Source organism: Anopheles maculipalpis, chromosome 3RL (genome assembly GCF_943734695.1).
Source record: "Anopheles maculipalpis chromosome 3RL, idAnoMacuDA_375_x, whole genome shotgun sequence".
Classification (NCBI taxonomy): domain Eukaryota; kingdom Metazoa; phylum Arthropoda; class Insecta; order Diptera; family Culicidae; genus Anopheles; species Anopheles maculipalpis.
Window position 1 is genome coordinate 6,983,302 of NC_064872.1, and position 18,055 is coordinate 7,001,356.

The 18,055-nt window shown below is 42.0% G+C and overlaps 2 protein-coding genes across 3 annotated transcripts in view; both read left to right on the plus strand.

Annotated features, from left to right (window-relative positions):
• The window catches only part of LOC126564560 (probable cytochrome P450 6a14), a 282,624-nt gene that overhangs the window by 72,461 nt on the left and 192,108 nt on the right, over positions 1 to 18,055 (plus strand). The window lies entirely within an intron of this gene.
• LOC126563742 (uncharacterized) overlaps positions 1 to 18,055 on the plus strand; it is a 66,968-nt gene that overhangs the window by 21,217 nt on the left and 27,696 nt on the right. For both annotated transcript variants that reach the window (XM_050220439.1, XM_050220440.1), the window contains exons 2-4: positions 9,105 to 9,151; positions 9,844 to 9,975; positions 12,860 to 13,032. In XM_050220439.1, coding sequence (XP_050076396.1) covers positions 9,105 to 9,151; positions 9,844 to 9,975; positions 12,860 to 13,032 — 352 coding nt within the window. The remainder of the gene's footprint in view (positions 1 to 9,104; positions 9,152 to 9,843; positions 9,976 to 12,859; positions 13,033 to 18,055) is intronic.

An 18,055-nucleotide genomic window follows, 5' to 3' on the forward strand; every position in this document is an offset into this window, starting at 1 on the left:
GAGACAGAGCCAGATAGAAGCCATCTGACACTTGCAGAAGCACGGAGGGGGATGGGAGTTTTATATTTGCACCACTGGCCGTACTATTTCGGAGTGTTTATTCTGGGCCAACACGAAAGCACTTCTCCGGATGGCCGAACAGCTGGGTCAATGATGATAATGATGAAGGAGCCTTTGCTGTACACGATCCGGTTCGAAGACACCAAGAACGATTCGCTCGGCAATTGAATCCATGTCCGTTTACGTTCAAGTGCTAGTTAAATCTAGCGGAAGAAAGAAAGAGAGGGAAAGCGAGGGTGAAAGTTTCATAACAGAATGGCCGTTTCCAGGCGGCTTATGGTGTAAAGAACGAGTGCTTTTATATTTTCAAATTGACCAACAAAGAAACAAAAAAAACCAAATGAACCAAAACACGCAAAGTAAATCAGCCGGTGGCTCAGAGGAAACTGAAATCGTTCAGCTTTTGCATTCGTTTCTTTCAAATGGATATTGTGGGAAAGAAAGTAATACATTTCCGATCGTTAGCTTCAATGGAAAGCGAGAGCACCAAAAAAAAAAAAAACCGGCAAAAAAGTAGAAAGGTGTTTTTCTCCGCACCGCACAATATACGAGGTTGTTACGCTGGAATCTCGGGAAGCTCGTATCCCCATAAGGTACAACATATTGTGCAACGAAACCGTTACTCTTTTCTCTATCTGCTGCTCGCTGCAGAAAAAAAAAAAACATATAAATTGCTTTCGAACACAATGGCGTAATGGTTGGCGGCCACAGGGCTCCATGAACCAGAGACAGATGTTGTGGCCGGATTTGTAGCTTGCAGGATTGCAGCAAGCGAAGGATTTATGCGATGCGAAGCCAAGTAGCAAGAAAAGCGCATTTCCCAACGGCACAGTTTTGGATGCATCTTTGGGGAAAGAAAAATCAATAGATCTTTTTTGGAATTCAATTTTCCTAACCAACACGCTCGCCTCAGCTATGGGAAATGGTGCTAGATTTGGTTTTGCGAAGGATGAAAAATGTACATTTATGTTAATTATGTTTGTGATGCACTATCACTTTGGCTTTGATTCTAAAAAACTTTGGTAAAAATTCATATTTTACATGATCTAGTAAAATAAAGAGTTATTTGAAATGTTGAACGGGAAAGGGAGACCTTTGCATTCATTCATTTGATCGTTATGACGAACTGATGTTTAAAACATGCAAGCTTGTCTTCTATTTTTTGAAAACTAATTCACCTCAATACAACTTTGGGCAAAAATAGAACCATCCTTTACTTGGTAATATAACAAAGTTTCATTGGTTTGAACTCAACTTCTGCATAACTAAAATTACTTTCTTCATTATGTTGTCAAAGCATTTCTTTCTGAATTTTCAAGTACTGGGCGCCTCCATCTACCTGAAACTGTTAGAAGTAGATCAATGTATTTACAATATTTGGCGTTCAAATTCCTCAGACGATGTGTTTGAATACATTGTGAAAATGTATTTTTTTATTATTTTGACCACTTTCATCCGCTAAACAAATGCTCTCAGTTTACGATAGCAGAGTTTTCGTTTATCTTCACTAAGCAATGAGCTTACTTACACAGAAAGCTGCTAAATAATAATAATTAGAAACCAACCTCAGCCCCTAATGACTATCCGCCCAGGATGCCAGCCGGTACTTTGCATCAAATTTACGCCTCGTCGTACGTCGCGGTTGAACGATCAAAAGTTTATAATTTCGTTCCGGACAGGTTTTCAGTCGGAACGTAGATAGAGCGCGTCCTCAAACTTCGCTAAACCATCAAGCGAAATTAAAACGTCTTCCCGAACGAAACTGTCGCGAGCAGTGCTTGGAGTGTGTGTGTGTGTGTTTGTGTCTCTCGTTACGACATACAGTTTGGAGATGATGAGTGTGTGAATCGTGGTGGGAAAATTTCATTTGAGTAAAGCTGAAAATATACTTATTTTATTATATTAACAGCCTGAGTTCGCTTCCCCTGTTATTACCCCGTTTTTTCCCCCATGAGTAACTTTGCGCTGCAGAATGACTTTTTTAATGATGTTGCTACGTACGTACGTCAGCTAGAAAGTGGAACAAAATCATCAGCTTCGTTGCCAGGTCTCGCGGGATTTTCTACCCGAAACGTGCGAGTAGAGTGGCCAATAAGGTTGATTTTCTGTGGAACTACCAAACACACTCACATTCTCACGTCCCTTTCGAGGATTCTCTCTTGACCTCGCGTGCTTTGGTGGTGTTGTTTAGGGTGTTATTTGAATTTCACACAAACACTGCACTCGGTATCGAAATTTCGCAATCACTAGGCGATGGGCGAATCGTATGCGTTCCCAGGCACGTCCACACTTCATCACGAAACAGCACACCCACCCACACACACACACACACACGCACAGATTCTAGGTTGAATGTTGGTAAATTATGTTAGGAAGGAAGTTCCACCTCTTTCACCACGCTGTTTGCATTGCCGGCAAACACGTCCAACAGTCGAATCGATCTAGCGTGGATCTGTGAGCGTAGGAAAGCAGTATTTTTTTGTTACGGCTTGTTTTCTGTCACCGTGCTCCAACCAACCACTGCCGTTGGCCTTAAATTAACCCGCACAAAGTAGAAGCGCAAATAAAGCGTGCAATTTAGCGGTTCATTCCGATGTGGAATGTAATTATTCATCCAGGAGCATGGGACCGGATGATACGCGGGAAATGAAAGCTGAGTAAAGCAATCAGATGTGTGGTGCATGTGTCATTCGGATACGGTTGAAGCTTTAGCCATAGATGGAAGATCAAATCAGCAATCGCAAAATGCAGGAAATTTGAAGAAATAATCAATAATGGAAAATAATCCAGCTCCTACCTACGTGGTAAAGTGGATCTTTGGGGCACAAAAAGGACGATGGTTTACAGTAAAATTTTCATGTGGAAAAAAATCGACTTTAAGCCATTTTTAACTTATTATAAGGCGGGGATCAAGAAAACCGTTTTGACTCCAAGACTGCAAGCTTAAACTTCATGAAAAAAATGATTATCTTAAATGAATTTGTCATGCTTTCCAATATTGAACCCCTTCCTATTCCTGAATAAAAATACGTTCATTTTAAATTGTATTTGAAGCAAATAAATCTATTCTTGGCTACGTTTTGCATACCTTTAGGAATTGTATTTTTTAAAAGAACCTGAATTACCAAAGTGAGAGAACACTTGTACAGTCAATCAATAATAAAAAATATTGCATTTAATTTCCCTTTCTGAGTGGTTCCTTTTTTATTTATTTTTTTAATGTTTTTGTTAAATTAAACTTGACGCCTTACCCTGAAAAACAAACTGCCATCTCATTTTCATACAGAAAACTTTACTAAAAATTAACTTTAAAATGCAAATCCAAATCCACAATTTTAACCAAATATACAATGTAAGCACGCAATAAGGTTCCTCAACAGTCCTTCGGCTTCGTCCAACACACCTCTTTATTTCACCTGCATCTCCTATATTACACCATTACCCTACAAACCTTGCTATACCGTGTGTTTGAACGATGATGTACCCGATAATTGCATGTTCGTCGAATCCGGTGCGACAGCTTGCACATCACAACGATGCGTACATACGATGTGAGGCAGCAGCAATTTGAATGTATTAATATTTGCGTTTACACCCGCCCCTTTAGAAGCATGTGGCGTGCATCGAACCAGCACAGTTTGATTACTTCACAGGGAACCAGTGTGGGGAAAATTGGGACACTCACACGCACACGTACGTGTACAATTTCGTAGTGCTTGGGAGGATAATAATTTCATAACAAGCAACCATTGAAAATGCCAAAATCGATGGTTTTCAATTAGAGTTCCATTCGCGGCGAACGTTGTTGAGGCGTCTTTCGCATTATGATTGCACATTGCACAAATGCATTTAATTCTAGCTGTTTGCATCATTTGTATTTTTTTTTTTTTTCTATGAAGAACCTGTATTGAGATTGTGAAGTCCGTTACTGTAACCATGGTACTTCACCACAACAAGCGATGCTTTCCCTGAGAGAAAGCAATAGTAACCGTTGCTAGCCATTTTATCGTGTCAACCAAAAAACGTCAAAATCAACACCAACGCGCTCCGGCGAGAAAATATGGAGGAAGAACAGGCTCAAATTGTTAGTGTTACATTGAAAGACATTTTCCACCGAGCGCTTCCGTCACCGGCCGACCTGCTGCCCTGGTACATACCGAAGTGCTTTTGGCGTTCACTCCTAGCAACCCGTCAGCTAGCTGCCTGTGAAACCATCCCTCTCCAACGTCCGGATCCCTTCACCAACGGTGACGATCAGTGCTGCCCGGCGCAACCTACCCGGGACGTACTACTTCAGTGTGCAATCGCCCTAGCGCGCCTGCACCAAGTCCAGCACGTCTTTATCGTCAGCCGAAACGGTGGCACGGTAAGACGGTTGCTGCAATTGATGAAAGAGAACTCAACCGAGCTGCTGCTACACGTGCTTGTGCTCACTGATAGGATTTCCACCGTCGAGGAGTTCCAAGCCAACGGCGAACGTAAGCTTTCGCTGGTACGCTATGGACGGGCTGCCCGGGTAGCTGATGATGGGCCCACTTCGAATCTTCCCGCCAGCTATGGTATTGCTAGCGATGAGGACATACTGCACGAGGTCGGCAATCGCCCGTACAACAGCACTCCAACCAAGGAAGCATTGTACGAGGAAAAGCTGCTGAAACTCTTCCAGTGTGCACGGTTGTTGCTTGAACAGATGCGACCGGAAGCCCAGCGACGGGATGGTTTGAACGGGAAGGTGCTTTACTTGTATCGCTCGTTCCCGGAGGCTACCTTCGTAAACTGTTTCAAAATTAAGCGCCTTCAGTAATCCTTCTTCCACCGGGTAGGGTGCGCAAAACTCCTCGGAAAAAGCTGGGAAAAGCACTGTTTACATAGAGCAAGAAAAGCCAAACCCACTCACTACGAGCACGGTTTGGGGGGCTTTCGGTGTGTAGCACGAACGCCGATGCTAATCCTCGAAACTATTTTACTCGCTCTACAAAAGCGAACATAAAACAACAACCGGAAACTGTGGGTCACTGAACATGGCGGAACGGATAAAGTAGCGCAATCATCGTCATTTTGATCGATCACAACTGGGGCAGGATTGTGTGGCGGGAACGGTGAACACACTGTGGAAATAATATCGGTAGGAAGTTGTTGCTTTTTCATGTCCTCTTTGCTTTTATTCTTTTTTTCGAAAGGAAGCATAGTTTTTGCTTCTTCTCGTTACTGGTCATCCATCTTAGTTACTTTGTTTTTGTACAGCGTTCCTGTTTTCTATATTTATCACTGTTATGCTTAGTATTCTGAGGTATTTTTATACGTTTATTGTAGAAGTATGAGCTGTAGGCTGATTTCTATTCTATTTTCTATTTTTTATTCAAAAATCATCCATCTTATTTACTTCTTCTCTGCTTAAAGACTTTCAAAGTCATGCTGGCCAAAAATAGACTTGCTCAACTAATTGAAACTACGTTATTAGATAGTCCGTTTTCTGTACAGGCACAAGGATTTTTCGATTTTTTTCAAGTTTGTTTTGGTTTTCCTGTGCATTGCTTTAGACCTGCTATGGGAAAACAAAAAGTGCTGACTTCAAGCGGATCAAAAGCTCTCTTTCCTTTGTTCCATTCAAGCTTGTCATCTGTTTTTCAAGCTTTTTTGTTGTTTGTCGCTCTCTTCTATGTATTCTTTATAGTTTTCGCTATGTTATACACTATTCTGGTAAATTCTATAATATTGATTACCAAACAGTCAGCTTCAAGCATGCTTCGTTAAAGCGCTTTTCTAGTGGGACAAAATAACAACAACGAGATACTTCTTTTCTGCACTAAGATGCACAAAGGAAAGCACCGTAAGGAATTCATATTACCTTCAAGAAATAGTGCTTGAAAGTGACGATAATGTCTAACGACGATAACGAACCTGATGAAGAAAGTTCTCCTCCTTTTCGAATGTGCTGGCCCAGTGTGTACGCGCAAGGTTTTATCGAACATCCTCAAGACACCAAACAGCTTATCGATTTTTAATTTTCTTCTCCTTGCTCTCATCATCCGTCTTTTGGTTGAAATTCCGTTTGGTTTTTTGCACTATTTATTTTCTTTTTAAAATTGAAAAGAAAACAAACAACAAAAGAAAAACACGGACACTGAATGATGGGTCTTGAGATGGAAAGTTTTCTTTCAATCATGAGCTGACCAAAACGAATTCTGAACCGATTCGGTAGTCGTGGCCGGTGCGGAAGTGGTGACAACGAAACAAGAAAAAACCAAACGCCATTTCATAGTACGAACTGGCACGTTGGTGGTTCAGTTTTCCTTGACCAATCACGACCAGCCCGGAGAACGACAATTTCCGGGTTAAAGTAATGGATGTTTTCGTTCTTTCTCACATGTTTTTTTCGATCTTTCTTCCGGTAGAAGTGTTCCCTTCTTTGTGTGGTTGCTTAAACGAAACGCTGAAATGCTTTCAAACCGTTCCCAAGACATTCAAGCGCGCTCGGGAAGTAAATTAAATTACTTGCCCGATTGTAGATATTGTGGGTGTGTTGATATATTCTTGAAGTCCCTCGTAAGAGAAGAAACGGTAGCTCTTATCTTCTGTTTTCATTTGCAAATAAAAACATTTCGACACTGGAGGGACAATTGTGTGCTTTTGCGATTACAATCAATAATTTGACGAGAGAAGATCGATGGAAGTTTTTCCATTGTAGTGTGATCAGAAGAAACTAGGAATAATTAGTTTAAGTGGCCTGCTGGAGAACTTCATTTGAACTGGATGCATGTCAATGTCCAAGTCTACAAATTGAACAGAGTACTTGTGGTGTGTGGTGCCGTACCGCGCGCTCGTTTTCTCTCTCTCTCTCTCTCTCTCTCTCTCTCTCTCTCTCTCTCTCTCTCGGTTTAACGACCTACTTGGCTTAACATTGTCAGCCATCGAATTCTCATCAGAAAATGGTCCGGATCGGATTTAAACCCCAGAACCTTACCATCGGATCGCCACTTAGATGTTAATGTGTGATATTACTTCGGCAATAATCTACAATTTGGAGAAACTAATTTTGGGATCCTTAAGTCAGGTTCTCTTCATCGCGTATTCCCAGCTCTACTTCATACATCACAATGCACTGGATTGACATATGTCTGTCTTTTCATTAAGAGATATTTCTCTACAAAGAAACGAAACCTCTCGGCCACGTAATTTGAGTTATCTATTCCCAGGAAAAAAGACTTCCAAACCCTCCTCAACCAGTGCTGTAACCTGTACGTGTGTGTGTGCATGTGATACCTTTGCTCAATTTCATCCCTTTCGATATCACTTTGTTAATCTGCTCTACTCTTTTCCCTGATTTGTGTGTGTGTGTGTTTTTTTTTATCTAAAACTACCAGCCAAGAAAAACTAAACAGTCAGCATCCCAAGCCACCTAACAAAGCTTCACACACAGTTCGTTCGATTAGTGAGCTTAATCGAATTTTCCGGTCACGCACAGCCACGTTTTTCCGCGTGTTATATTGTGCTGTGTTTGTTTGTAAATATACACCCCGATATACCATTTATGTGATGTGGGACACACACACACACACACATACAGGCAAAAAATGTGGAGTATGGAAGGAAACAGAAGTAGACCTATATTACCTCTTCTTTTTCTCATGTCTTGCCTGAGTGAAATGAATCGCCCGGTGTGTGTATGCTACACGTGTCCTGTAGGAGTGGACTGTCCGAGGGTACAAGCGGAAGAACGGATAAGCGTACAGCGGGAAATTGTCGTTTTCATACGTAATACGTCTCGTTTAGCTGGAGGATTACGACCGGTACGTGACTGTCTGTTTGAGAGCACGCAAGCTGTGAAATACGTACGTGCGACACGGCGAAATTGCTTCTCCGAATTGTGTCCTCCGTTATGTGATTCAAACACACACACACCGACGACACACACCTGAGGAAACGTTCCATGTCGTATGAGTGTGTGTGTCTACATTGCATAAAGAAAGCTCTCAAATGCATCCCTCGCTCTACTATCGCTTGTGGACGAGAAAAAAAATCCTCTACCACGAAACAGTAATGCAGTAGGATAAGATATCATTACCTGCTCTTATCTCTCTTAACATAAAATACATTGTTTTACAACGATTTCCGATGGTACAATCCCCGCCGGATGGAATCAAAAGCGCGTTGAAAGCTTTTTTTCGTTCTCCTCGCCCAAAGTACTAAGTGTATCAGAAGTTAGGTGTTGAAAGGTATCAACGCACAGCGGATGTGTTACTGTGGAAACCGGCAACGGCTAATACAAGCCCCGGCACGGTTGCTATGCCTTCGATACATGGTTTCTTACAAAATAATGCCGAACCTGTGGGCGTTTTGCTTTTAGAGGGCACTTTGCAATAAATAAAAACATACAAATCTGCACCTGTGCACTTCAAAGGTGGCCATCTTTTTTCTCCATTTTCTGCTACCGTACGCTGTTTTCTTGGTGGAAAAGAATATCCCAAAATGGTGTCTCGATTTCACATTATCTGTCCCCATAACACCAAAACAAACGTACAAACGGCGTGGTGGCCCAGCGTATCCGGATCGCGCCATGTTGTTTTCCTGGAAGTAACGGCAAACCGTCTACGAAAAACATGTATTTATTGTCTCCGAAACAAATAGCCTAAATGGGCTGCAGATGCGGTAAAGCTAGGTGGAGCTTATATTTTGCTGCTAAACTTTCGTGTTCCGAACGTCCGAATGGTACGGCCGTGCAGCAGCGTAGCGTACACCATTAGAGATCTGCCTGGATGTAGTGAACAAGCCTATCGAATAGCTTACCAGGCAATGGAAACAGATTCGAAGCAGAGCATTTTCGATTTGGAAGGAATGGTGTTTTTGCTACGAACGAACATCGTTTCTGTTTCTGCTTTCTAATGATGTCGTTTGCTGTGTTTTCGGTAGCTTGTTATCGAGTATATTGATTCGAAATGTGAATCCTATGGTTTGATTTCTGTACTGGGTGCGCGTAGAGTTGATTACGATATTGTGTGTTGATTTCTGGTTAACAATTTCTATCTCTTTTTTTTTTTTGACAGGTCTTCATCACGCTTCGTCCCTGGGAAATATCGACACATCATCGCAGGTAGGTGAAATTAGATTTTATTGAATGACCGAAATCATAATCAAGCAGGAATTTGCAATTAAGTTTAGTTTAGCTATTCAAGATAATGTATCAAATAACACTCATTCAAGGCTTATATTTTTATGAATTGTCTTCCAAATTGCATAGCTTAAGGCATTTTGGTCAAAAATCACGATTGTCATAAATGGTAAAAGACTCGAGAAGATCCCTCAATAAAATAATTTGTGTGCAGCACTGTGAGATTGACATTTAATGTTCCAAAGGATGAGGGTTACATTTCGACCTTATTGTATCGATATTGATCTACCGCTGGCCAGTGCTCGTGAGGAGGAAGGAGGGGGTTTTTATTCAAACTTTAGCTATGTTTGTTACTAACCAATCCAACCATTTTCGGTTATTGACTTATGACTGAAAAACATAGAGGAATCTTTTTCAATTCAATTTTCGGTTATTGACTTATGACTGAAAAACATAGAGGAATCTTAAAGGCTAGTACTGCGTACTGCATACATTTTGGCGTTTTTCGTATAGAGAGGAATAAATTTTACAAGGGGAAACTTTTTCGAGTATTTTACCATTTATTGCATTTCGTTAATCTCTTTTGAAATTTTCTTTTAAAATGAGTGAAATGTTTTGCTCCAAGTACTATAGTAAACCAATCAATGGGAATCTTCTGTCCTTTCCACTTGCAGGCGAAGGTAAATTTTGCGGCCCGCAGTTACGATTCCGAAGATGAAAATATGGGCAGAAAGAAGGGACGGCCATTTGAGACGGGACCCTGCTCGAGGGCTCCCGTCTACTCCAAGGGAGACATACGCGAACAGGTAAGGATATGGTAAATGAAAATGGTAAAAAAAAACTCGAGCTGCTCTAACGGTTCCGCAGGGAAATTTTCTCCATCGCATTTTCTTAGCAAACTTAATTCGATTACCCATCTTCGTTTGTCGACCTATTCCCCTTGTGTGCGATATTGTGCTAAGCCAACTTCCGGTTTTGTGGAGTGCTGCAATGGGAAAATCTGATACAAAGCGCGAGCTTTTTTCACAAGAAGTTTATACCCAGTACACCAAAGTATATTGCATTAGCATTCATTCGGGCCTCCCCTTTGGCTCAATATGGTTGACCGGGAGGATGGTGGTCGCTTTGGGAGCCTTTTTAAGGCTGAAAGCTCCATCACCTCTAAAACGTTGGAACGCTCTTTAATGAGAATGCTACGTTAGAGTCGAAAAATTGTCGCCCACGCGGCTTGCTGTCTGTGGGCTTACAGTGCTCGGCCGTCGAGCAGCCATCAATGGTCGCTGGCCGCCATTATGCGCAATTATGCAAAATGAGCGAGCGGGCAAAAGGTTCGCCCTCGGGGGTGGGTCGGAAGGACCAGGAGATACTTTATCGTTGACACTAAAGTTTTCCCTTTTGGCTGCCCGTTTGAGGAGTTTGAGGTGCAAAAGGTTCGTTTCGAGGATGAAGATGAGGTAGCATGGTACGGTTTGAGGGTGTTTGTGGAAAATTTTGAAAATCATGTTGAACCATAATTGATTGCGGGAGTGGTGGAAAAAAAGCAAACAACTTTAAATGGGCCACCAGTTTCGTTCGTCTGTACGCGATAATAGCCACTTCTTCTTGGTTGGTTCAACGCTAGAAACGAACGTTGGGAAAGAGCATTTCCAAGTGTCGTTACCAAGAGTAGTCATTCGTGCTAGGATGAATCTTTCAAACGAGAAGAAAAAAGAACCCTTGACCAAACTCCAACACTAATGAAAGCGTCTGCACGCTCACACATACATAAGCATAAGGCACAACGAGAACTTAAGTTGACAATGAATTTGGCGAAAAAGTTTGCCTTCGCTCTGTCCCTCAATCAAACCAAGTTGCGTCGAAACATGCGTATCCTGGCGGTTGGGCACACAAGTACACCCAAAGATCATATCGTGTCAAGCTGCGTGTCCTGCTTTGCCTCTGGGAAATTAATAGCATCCCTCAAGCTTCACAGCGTTACGCAGCCATTAATCATCGACAGCGCGACTCCGATTCCCCACGACGGATAGAAGCGTCTCCCAGGACGTCGCACAGGACGTCGGTAAAGGTTTGATTGTTTGAAGATTTCTGCAGATTACCGGAACAAACCAGCTACACGATTTGAGTGATTGGGCGCATCCTGCAAACAGCGCGCGGTTCTGGGTTTTGTGGCCATGGCCATGCTTCCTTCTCTCTCCCTCTCGTTCTGTCCCATTCCACCTTGATCATTTCTCAATCGAAACGCTTGTTGCGTGATTGATGAGCTTCGGGGAACGTTAAAGGAGTGAAGTCCACAACGTCCACGGTTGGAGGTGAAAATTTGCTCACACCAACAACGTTATCCAACCAACCGTTCAGGCTGTGTTTGTGTTTGCGGGTGCGTACATTGGTTCGAGAACTTTGTGCCTATCGCATCATGTTTCATCTCGCCGTGCCTTTCAGGTGTGCCGAGATGTGAGGGCGAGGGACTTTGACATAACAATTTGATAGCGACGAAACTTTTGCCTCGAAAATCGTGTGCCTTTCCGTCATCAACTGTGAGGTGAGGAATTCACCAAAGAATTTTGGAATGGTACTTCTGACGGCGAATCGGAGGGTTTGGTGTTGGGCGAGTATGTGTGTTGTATTATGGAAATATGTTTAGCGTATGTTCCGGTGGTACAAATGACACATTTCGTGGCCTGAAGGCTTAATGGAAGGAGTGTAGATTACTTATTCATGGCCCCGAAGTCCTTTCCTTTGACGGTTTCTGTTGGTTGTGTTTTAATGTGCTGCCAAATAAAGTCGTAAAATATTCAACCAATTAGTTGAAGTTTGAAGAGTATTCAGCTACTTGAGTAAGTGAGCCCATGTTTTGACAGCCAACGCATTGTGGTTGAAAGTCTTTCGTCAATCTTTATGAGGCATTTTCAAATTCTACACCTAATGTTTTAACCTTTTAAAAAATGGCAGAAGCAAGTTCTTCATGTTTTGAGTCAAATATTTCACCTATATTATTCTTTTTGAACGTCTTGTTTGCTGTTGATTGCCTCTAGCAGCTACGCAAAGAAGGAAAATCCATCTTACAATTTGTACACTGATTTCCAATTTTATTCAATTTCTACTCAAAATTCCTATTCCCGCACACAACACTGCGCGTAATGTGATCGCCACCCAAAGCGAGCCACCCTCTCGTTCTGATGCCTCGTACTGGAATCAAATTTTCGCAACCGTCGCGGATGGCGTTGATTGAATTTTTGCCCCCATCTATGCATTCACCATGGAATTGATCCCGCGTACATGGAACTTTCGGTGCTCGATTTCCCAATTCTCGATGCCACGCTACATAATACTTCAAAACCAGTGCAAACAAATCAAACAAGTTGGTGTTGGTTTGTGTGTGCAGCTGGAAATGGAAAATGTCAACAATGTTTGACAGCGAGAAGCTTTATGGCGATTTCGTTAGTGTTTTTTTTTTTTTTTATTCGCTGTGTTGGTGTACATAGAATGGACAAAACCGAAATTGAAGCTATTGATATCTGAAGAGACTGGTGTTCGCAGTGTTACTTGGAAGAGAAGCGTAGTAAGAGGCTAATATTTGTGCGAATCATGCCATATGGACACCTTAAAAAAGATGCTTCAAATGCTAGCTTTACATTGTTTTCAAAAACATAAGGAACTAATTTTGTTTTCTTCCTCTCTTACTGCCCACAGTACTGCCTGACGGATCGACAGCTCAACTCAATAGAGCAGCCAAGGCGTGAGCGATTTTTTGGCTGCTGGTCCGGTCGCAATGCACCCCAATCGTTCCTGGGCGTTTGTGTTGGACGTCGGGCGCCCTCCGACGAAAACCTCGCAGATTATGCGCCGATGCAACGTTATCCTAGGTAAGTTAATAACATATGCGCAGTTAGAAAATCGTTGTTTTCCTTCGTAACTTGGCATTCGCTATAAAAAATTGTACTTTATTTAAGTTTTCAATTTTTTCTTTAACTTTTAAAATATTCAGTTATTAGTCAGGTTAAAAAATGTCTAAAAGAAACTAATATTGCCGTTTTTACGTTATCATAGCAGTTTCCATTTCTAAAAATCGTCTTTTTCTTGTCACTGTTATGAAGATAGCTTTACTTTTTGAGTGAAGTTGTTACTTGCATACTTTTAGGCGTATAATAAATTTTAAAATGCCTCAATTCTAACGTTTCTAGTACCAACAGTAATATTCTGAGCAAGAAACATCACACCAATCAGGTTCAAGCTACCCAGAAATTAAAACGCTCCACAGCATCATCATCGCCATTATTTAGTCGCCCTGAAAGTTGCGATATAATTTCCATTATTTATGTCTACAAACTTTCGTTTACGTTTCGTACGAAACTCTTTACATTCTGACCACAAACGCAGCACTTCTTGCTGAATTTTAATCAACACTAACTTTCAACCAAAAGACTGACAACGGACCATAAAAAAAGTCGTTGCGTTTAACTTGGCACCGGTGGCTTCTCCATCAGGCCAAGATCAATATAACTCTTCATTATGAATGCTGCGCGCCACGTAACCATCTCACGGCTGACCTCCAAAAACACGGGAGCAATGTGTAAGCAGGCAGACGCTGACGCGAACGTTCGTAAGTTTGTGACGTTGGGTAATTTTTATTCATTACCGTTTGAATTATGCACACTCATTTCACGGCAAAGTCCTAGTCGGTTGAATGTTCGGGACCTGGGTCGGGATGACCATCGTCGTGACGAGCAAGTCAGCACAGTAATAGCGCCGCACTATGCTCCGGAGCGTTGGCTATTAATAGCGCTCTTGGGTTGCGTTCATGGAACAGCCTTGTTACATCTTCACCCTCCCTAGCTTCCAACCCGCTGTTCACGAAACTCTAATGGGTTGCGTTGGATGACCAGGTCATGCCGTCGGGAAAGTGCACTTAAGGAAAAAAGAGAAAACTTTCGCCGCAACTCTCGGCAATCGGAGGTATTCGGGTCAGCTGCTGCAAAACCCGTACGGGAACGGTTTTGGATGAAAGCCAAGGAAGATAAATTGAAGTTCAATAGGTAGCGAAGTTGGTGAAATCATAAATTGCAAAAACCGTCGACAGCGGCCGTTGGCATCGTCGTGCACTGTACGTACACATTGCATGCTGAAAACGAAGAAAGCCAGTGTGCATTACCCTCTAAATCTGCTCCATATCTTTGTCACTCACTCACTCGACCATTATTCGGGTGATAACATCAACAGGGAATTTTGTCCCACAAACTTCACACACCGACACTGCATCCACCAAGTGCCACGGATGCCTGCCTGTCGATGATGCTGTGCACGTTTCTCAGCTTGATTCAGTTAATGGTACGCAGCTCTCGGGGATGGGAGACACGGTGCTGGGTCTTTCTGGTCGATCGGAAAAACATGTCCATTGACCATTGGTTGTGGTGGTTCGGACAGACTGGGGATGCCTGAACATGAGATAACTCGCACGCCAACCAGGATTGTCACTAAACAGTGTGGTGCCATCCTGGTCCTGCTAGCTGTCCTCATCCAAATGGTGGTTTTTGCGATGGCAAGCTCACATGTCCTTGGATGCTTTTGCTACTTCGACCAAATTATCTAGGTGAAGGCTTGCTTGCTTCTTCTGCACCGTTGTCACAGTGGTAACGAGTATGAATAGAGACAAAAACACAATCGATGGTCGGCGGTTGGCATTGGTAAACACAGACCATTGGTAAGGATTGTGATGTTGCAGTAAAATGTTTTCGCTACTCACATGTGTGAACTTTGTTGTGCAGGAAAATGGGTCATTGGTACGATGGTGTACTTTGGAACGGTTCTGCGTACGGTGAAACATGTTTGGTATGTGCCAATAGTCCATCGCATCGTTCTCGGTCTCTCGGTGGCAGGTAGTTGCGGGACTTCGATCGCAGATAGCACAAAAGCATTAAATTTTGTTTGCAATAGCACACATTTGATCAAGGGATTTGAAAAGGTATTGATTTTTGGTACGCAGTCGAGTAATCGGGCCAGCGTTAGTCGATGTTCGAGAGGATATTTTCATTGTAACAACTAGTACCATGTTATGCGTCTTTTGTATTTGCAATAAAACACGTTTGTTGTGCTTGTTTTATTCAAATTTTAATTTTGATTTATGGTATGCTATGGGATTGATTTTTATTTTTCCAGATAGTATGCACATTTTGTATTGCAATTGAATCATTTATTCTGCTGAACTTTAACGCACATATTTCATAAGAAATTTTTATTTTTATGTGCGGTTCTGGAGATAAAATCGTTCCAAACCTGATCTCTATGATTTGATGATCTATCTTTAAAAAATCTTTCAAGCAACCTAAGCGTATATTTTATCCTGTTTTTACTCGTCTTTGTGTTGAGAAAATAAATATGATCGTTCAAAGGACATTAAAATCTAGTTCTGTTGAAACTCTTTTTACTTTTTCTCGTTTGTTTGTGTTTGATTCGAATGTAGGCAATTCGTTTCGCATTTTTGTATCAAAAAAGAATTTTAGTGTTTTAATCTTCTGTTGGCAATCATTTTACACTTATTCAAAAAAATTTTCGTAAAGAAACGTTTGTTTAAATCACTGCATAATTCCTTTTTTCTACAAAAACTATCTAAGTAAGAGAAAAAACAATTCAAACGGGAAATTGATTCTAAAAATCATAACATTCATCGCAACGCCCTTTTGCACATTTCTCATTTAAATCGTCTCTATGGCGTTATTCGCTAGAATTCAGAAAGGCATCCATTTAAAATAAATAACTTCAATCTATGCAAATCACTCGCCGTCTGAACCTTCATGAATGTCCCTCTCACACTATAGAGCAATCGTTGCAAAACAAAAACCCATACAAAAGCATTATTAACACCCGCCATAGTAACGAGGTAATCCACTGCCACCCGTACATCCTTTGCACCTTTCTACGCTTCTAAAAAAAACCAAAACTTCTTCACAAACCAGCCCTGGGACACAAACAACCGAAAGGTTCTTGCTGCTCCAAAAAGAAAAGTACATGCAAACATGATTCTTTCATCCGTTATTTCTATGGCTTCCATACGGGGTAATCTCATCTTAGCCGGGCTAATTCAATTCAAAACGCCTTTTCCGTTACACCTTTACACACTGCCTGTGAAACGGACGGCTTGGCCCGTCCCGCTTTCGACGGCTCTACCAGCATCAAGGGCACACATAAACGATGAAATATTTGTCACGGAAGTATGAGTTCGCATCCCATTCTGCGCGTAAGATGCTCCGGCACGAGAAATGATGAAAATTCCGTACACTAACACACACTCGCAACGTACTCCTAATCCTTGCTTTTGCACCCGTACCCGTCGGCAGAAGGTAAAAGTGCCGGTACATGCATAAAATATACTTTTTTATGATAATTCAAGCTGAGCGAAAAATGAATAACAGAATGTGACCCATCTTCCCATCAAACCGAAAGGGGCCACAGTTCGCTTGAACCCATCCGGCATGAATCGGGGGGTTTTGGTGAATATTTTTTCCTCCATTTCGGTTTTTTAAGAGACTGATGGCAGCACCTTTTTTGTAGTCGTTTTTTGGAGTCGTTCCGTTCTCGGAACCACTATTAAAGGTAAACCTAAATCCTAAAGATGAAATCCGGCCGGACAGCTGTTGCTTTATGTGGTGACTCGGAGTATAACACAGGTAACGAATCACGAAGAGAAGGCCAACCCTGAGCAGATGGCAATTTTTCGAATCTCATATTCATGATCATCAGCTGCAAACGGTACGTGAAGAGTTCACTGGACATTGGTAAGGGTTTGCAAAATGTCGTTGTTGGAACATTCGATTCACGTTTCCTTTTTTTGCGAGGGTCCAAACGGAGGTCAAACTTGGTTCGGAACTGATTCGGGTTGCCGAAATACTAATGGAATTCAAGCAACAACTCATGATTAGGTGCCAGTAGGATTTGCTGATGCATCAGCAGCAACAGCAGCAGGACAGACCCATCATCGGTAGATCATTTAAACAACGGATTGGGTTTTCTTTTTTCTGGCAATGGGCCAAGGCACGAAAACTTTTCCACCCAGCACCCGACTAAAGACAACTGGAACTCGTGACAAAAGGGAATGATTATTATGCAGCACACAAATTACAATCATCGTCGCTATCGTACTCGTGGCCGTTGGGTTTTGGGATTGCTTCGAATAGCTTCACGTCGATCGTTCGTGCTGAAACTGGTTGCTGCAGGTGTGAAATTTTAATTCATTCAAGCTTGCCGAACACTGCACGGTTGCGCGGCACGTACTTTGAAGTTCGCCTCAATCAACTACGGGTGGGTGCGTTGTACTGTGAACGAATTAATTTAAATGAAAATACGCGTTTGACCTAGTTGGGAGGCGTGCTTTAATGTGATGTAACCGTTCTTGGTAACGTTGTTTAAGAGTGTTACATTGAAATACTTTTCGACTAGCAACAAACTTAATTTCAAGTCTAATGTTTGCTACTAAAACGCTAATGACGCATTTAAAATTTTTCGAATGTGAAGTGTTTTGCCAAACTTTTTAACATTTCTGTTGAGGCAATTTTAGACGCAACTATAATTTTCTAATGCCAATAGAACTCAATCCAAAACACGCAAAAAAGTAGTCAACGTTAGCGAAGTCCTTAAGTACCGGTCAAAGGGCTTTATCGTTGCCTGAACTATAATAAAAACCCTTTGCTCTTTCTCTCAAGAAAGTGATCCTTGATTCTTTCTTCCAAATTAAGATCCCATCCTTTCCAGCACCATAACACCGCACAGAAGACAGTAAATTAAAGCTCCTGGCAGCCTTGGCACAGCCTGCGGCACAGCATGGCAAAGTTTCAACTGTTGTTCCAGTTGGCAGCGCGATACCATCTTTCCACAGTCACTTTTCCCAGCATCGAC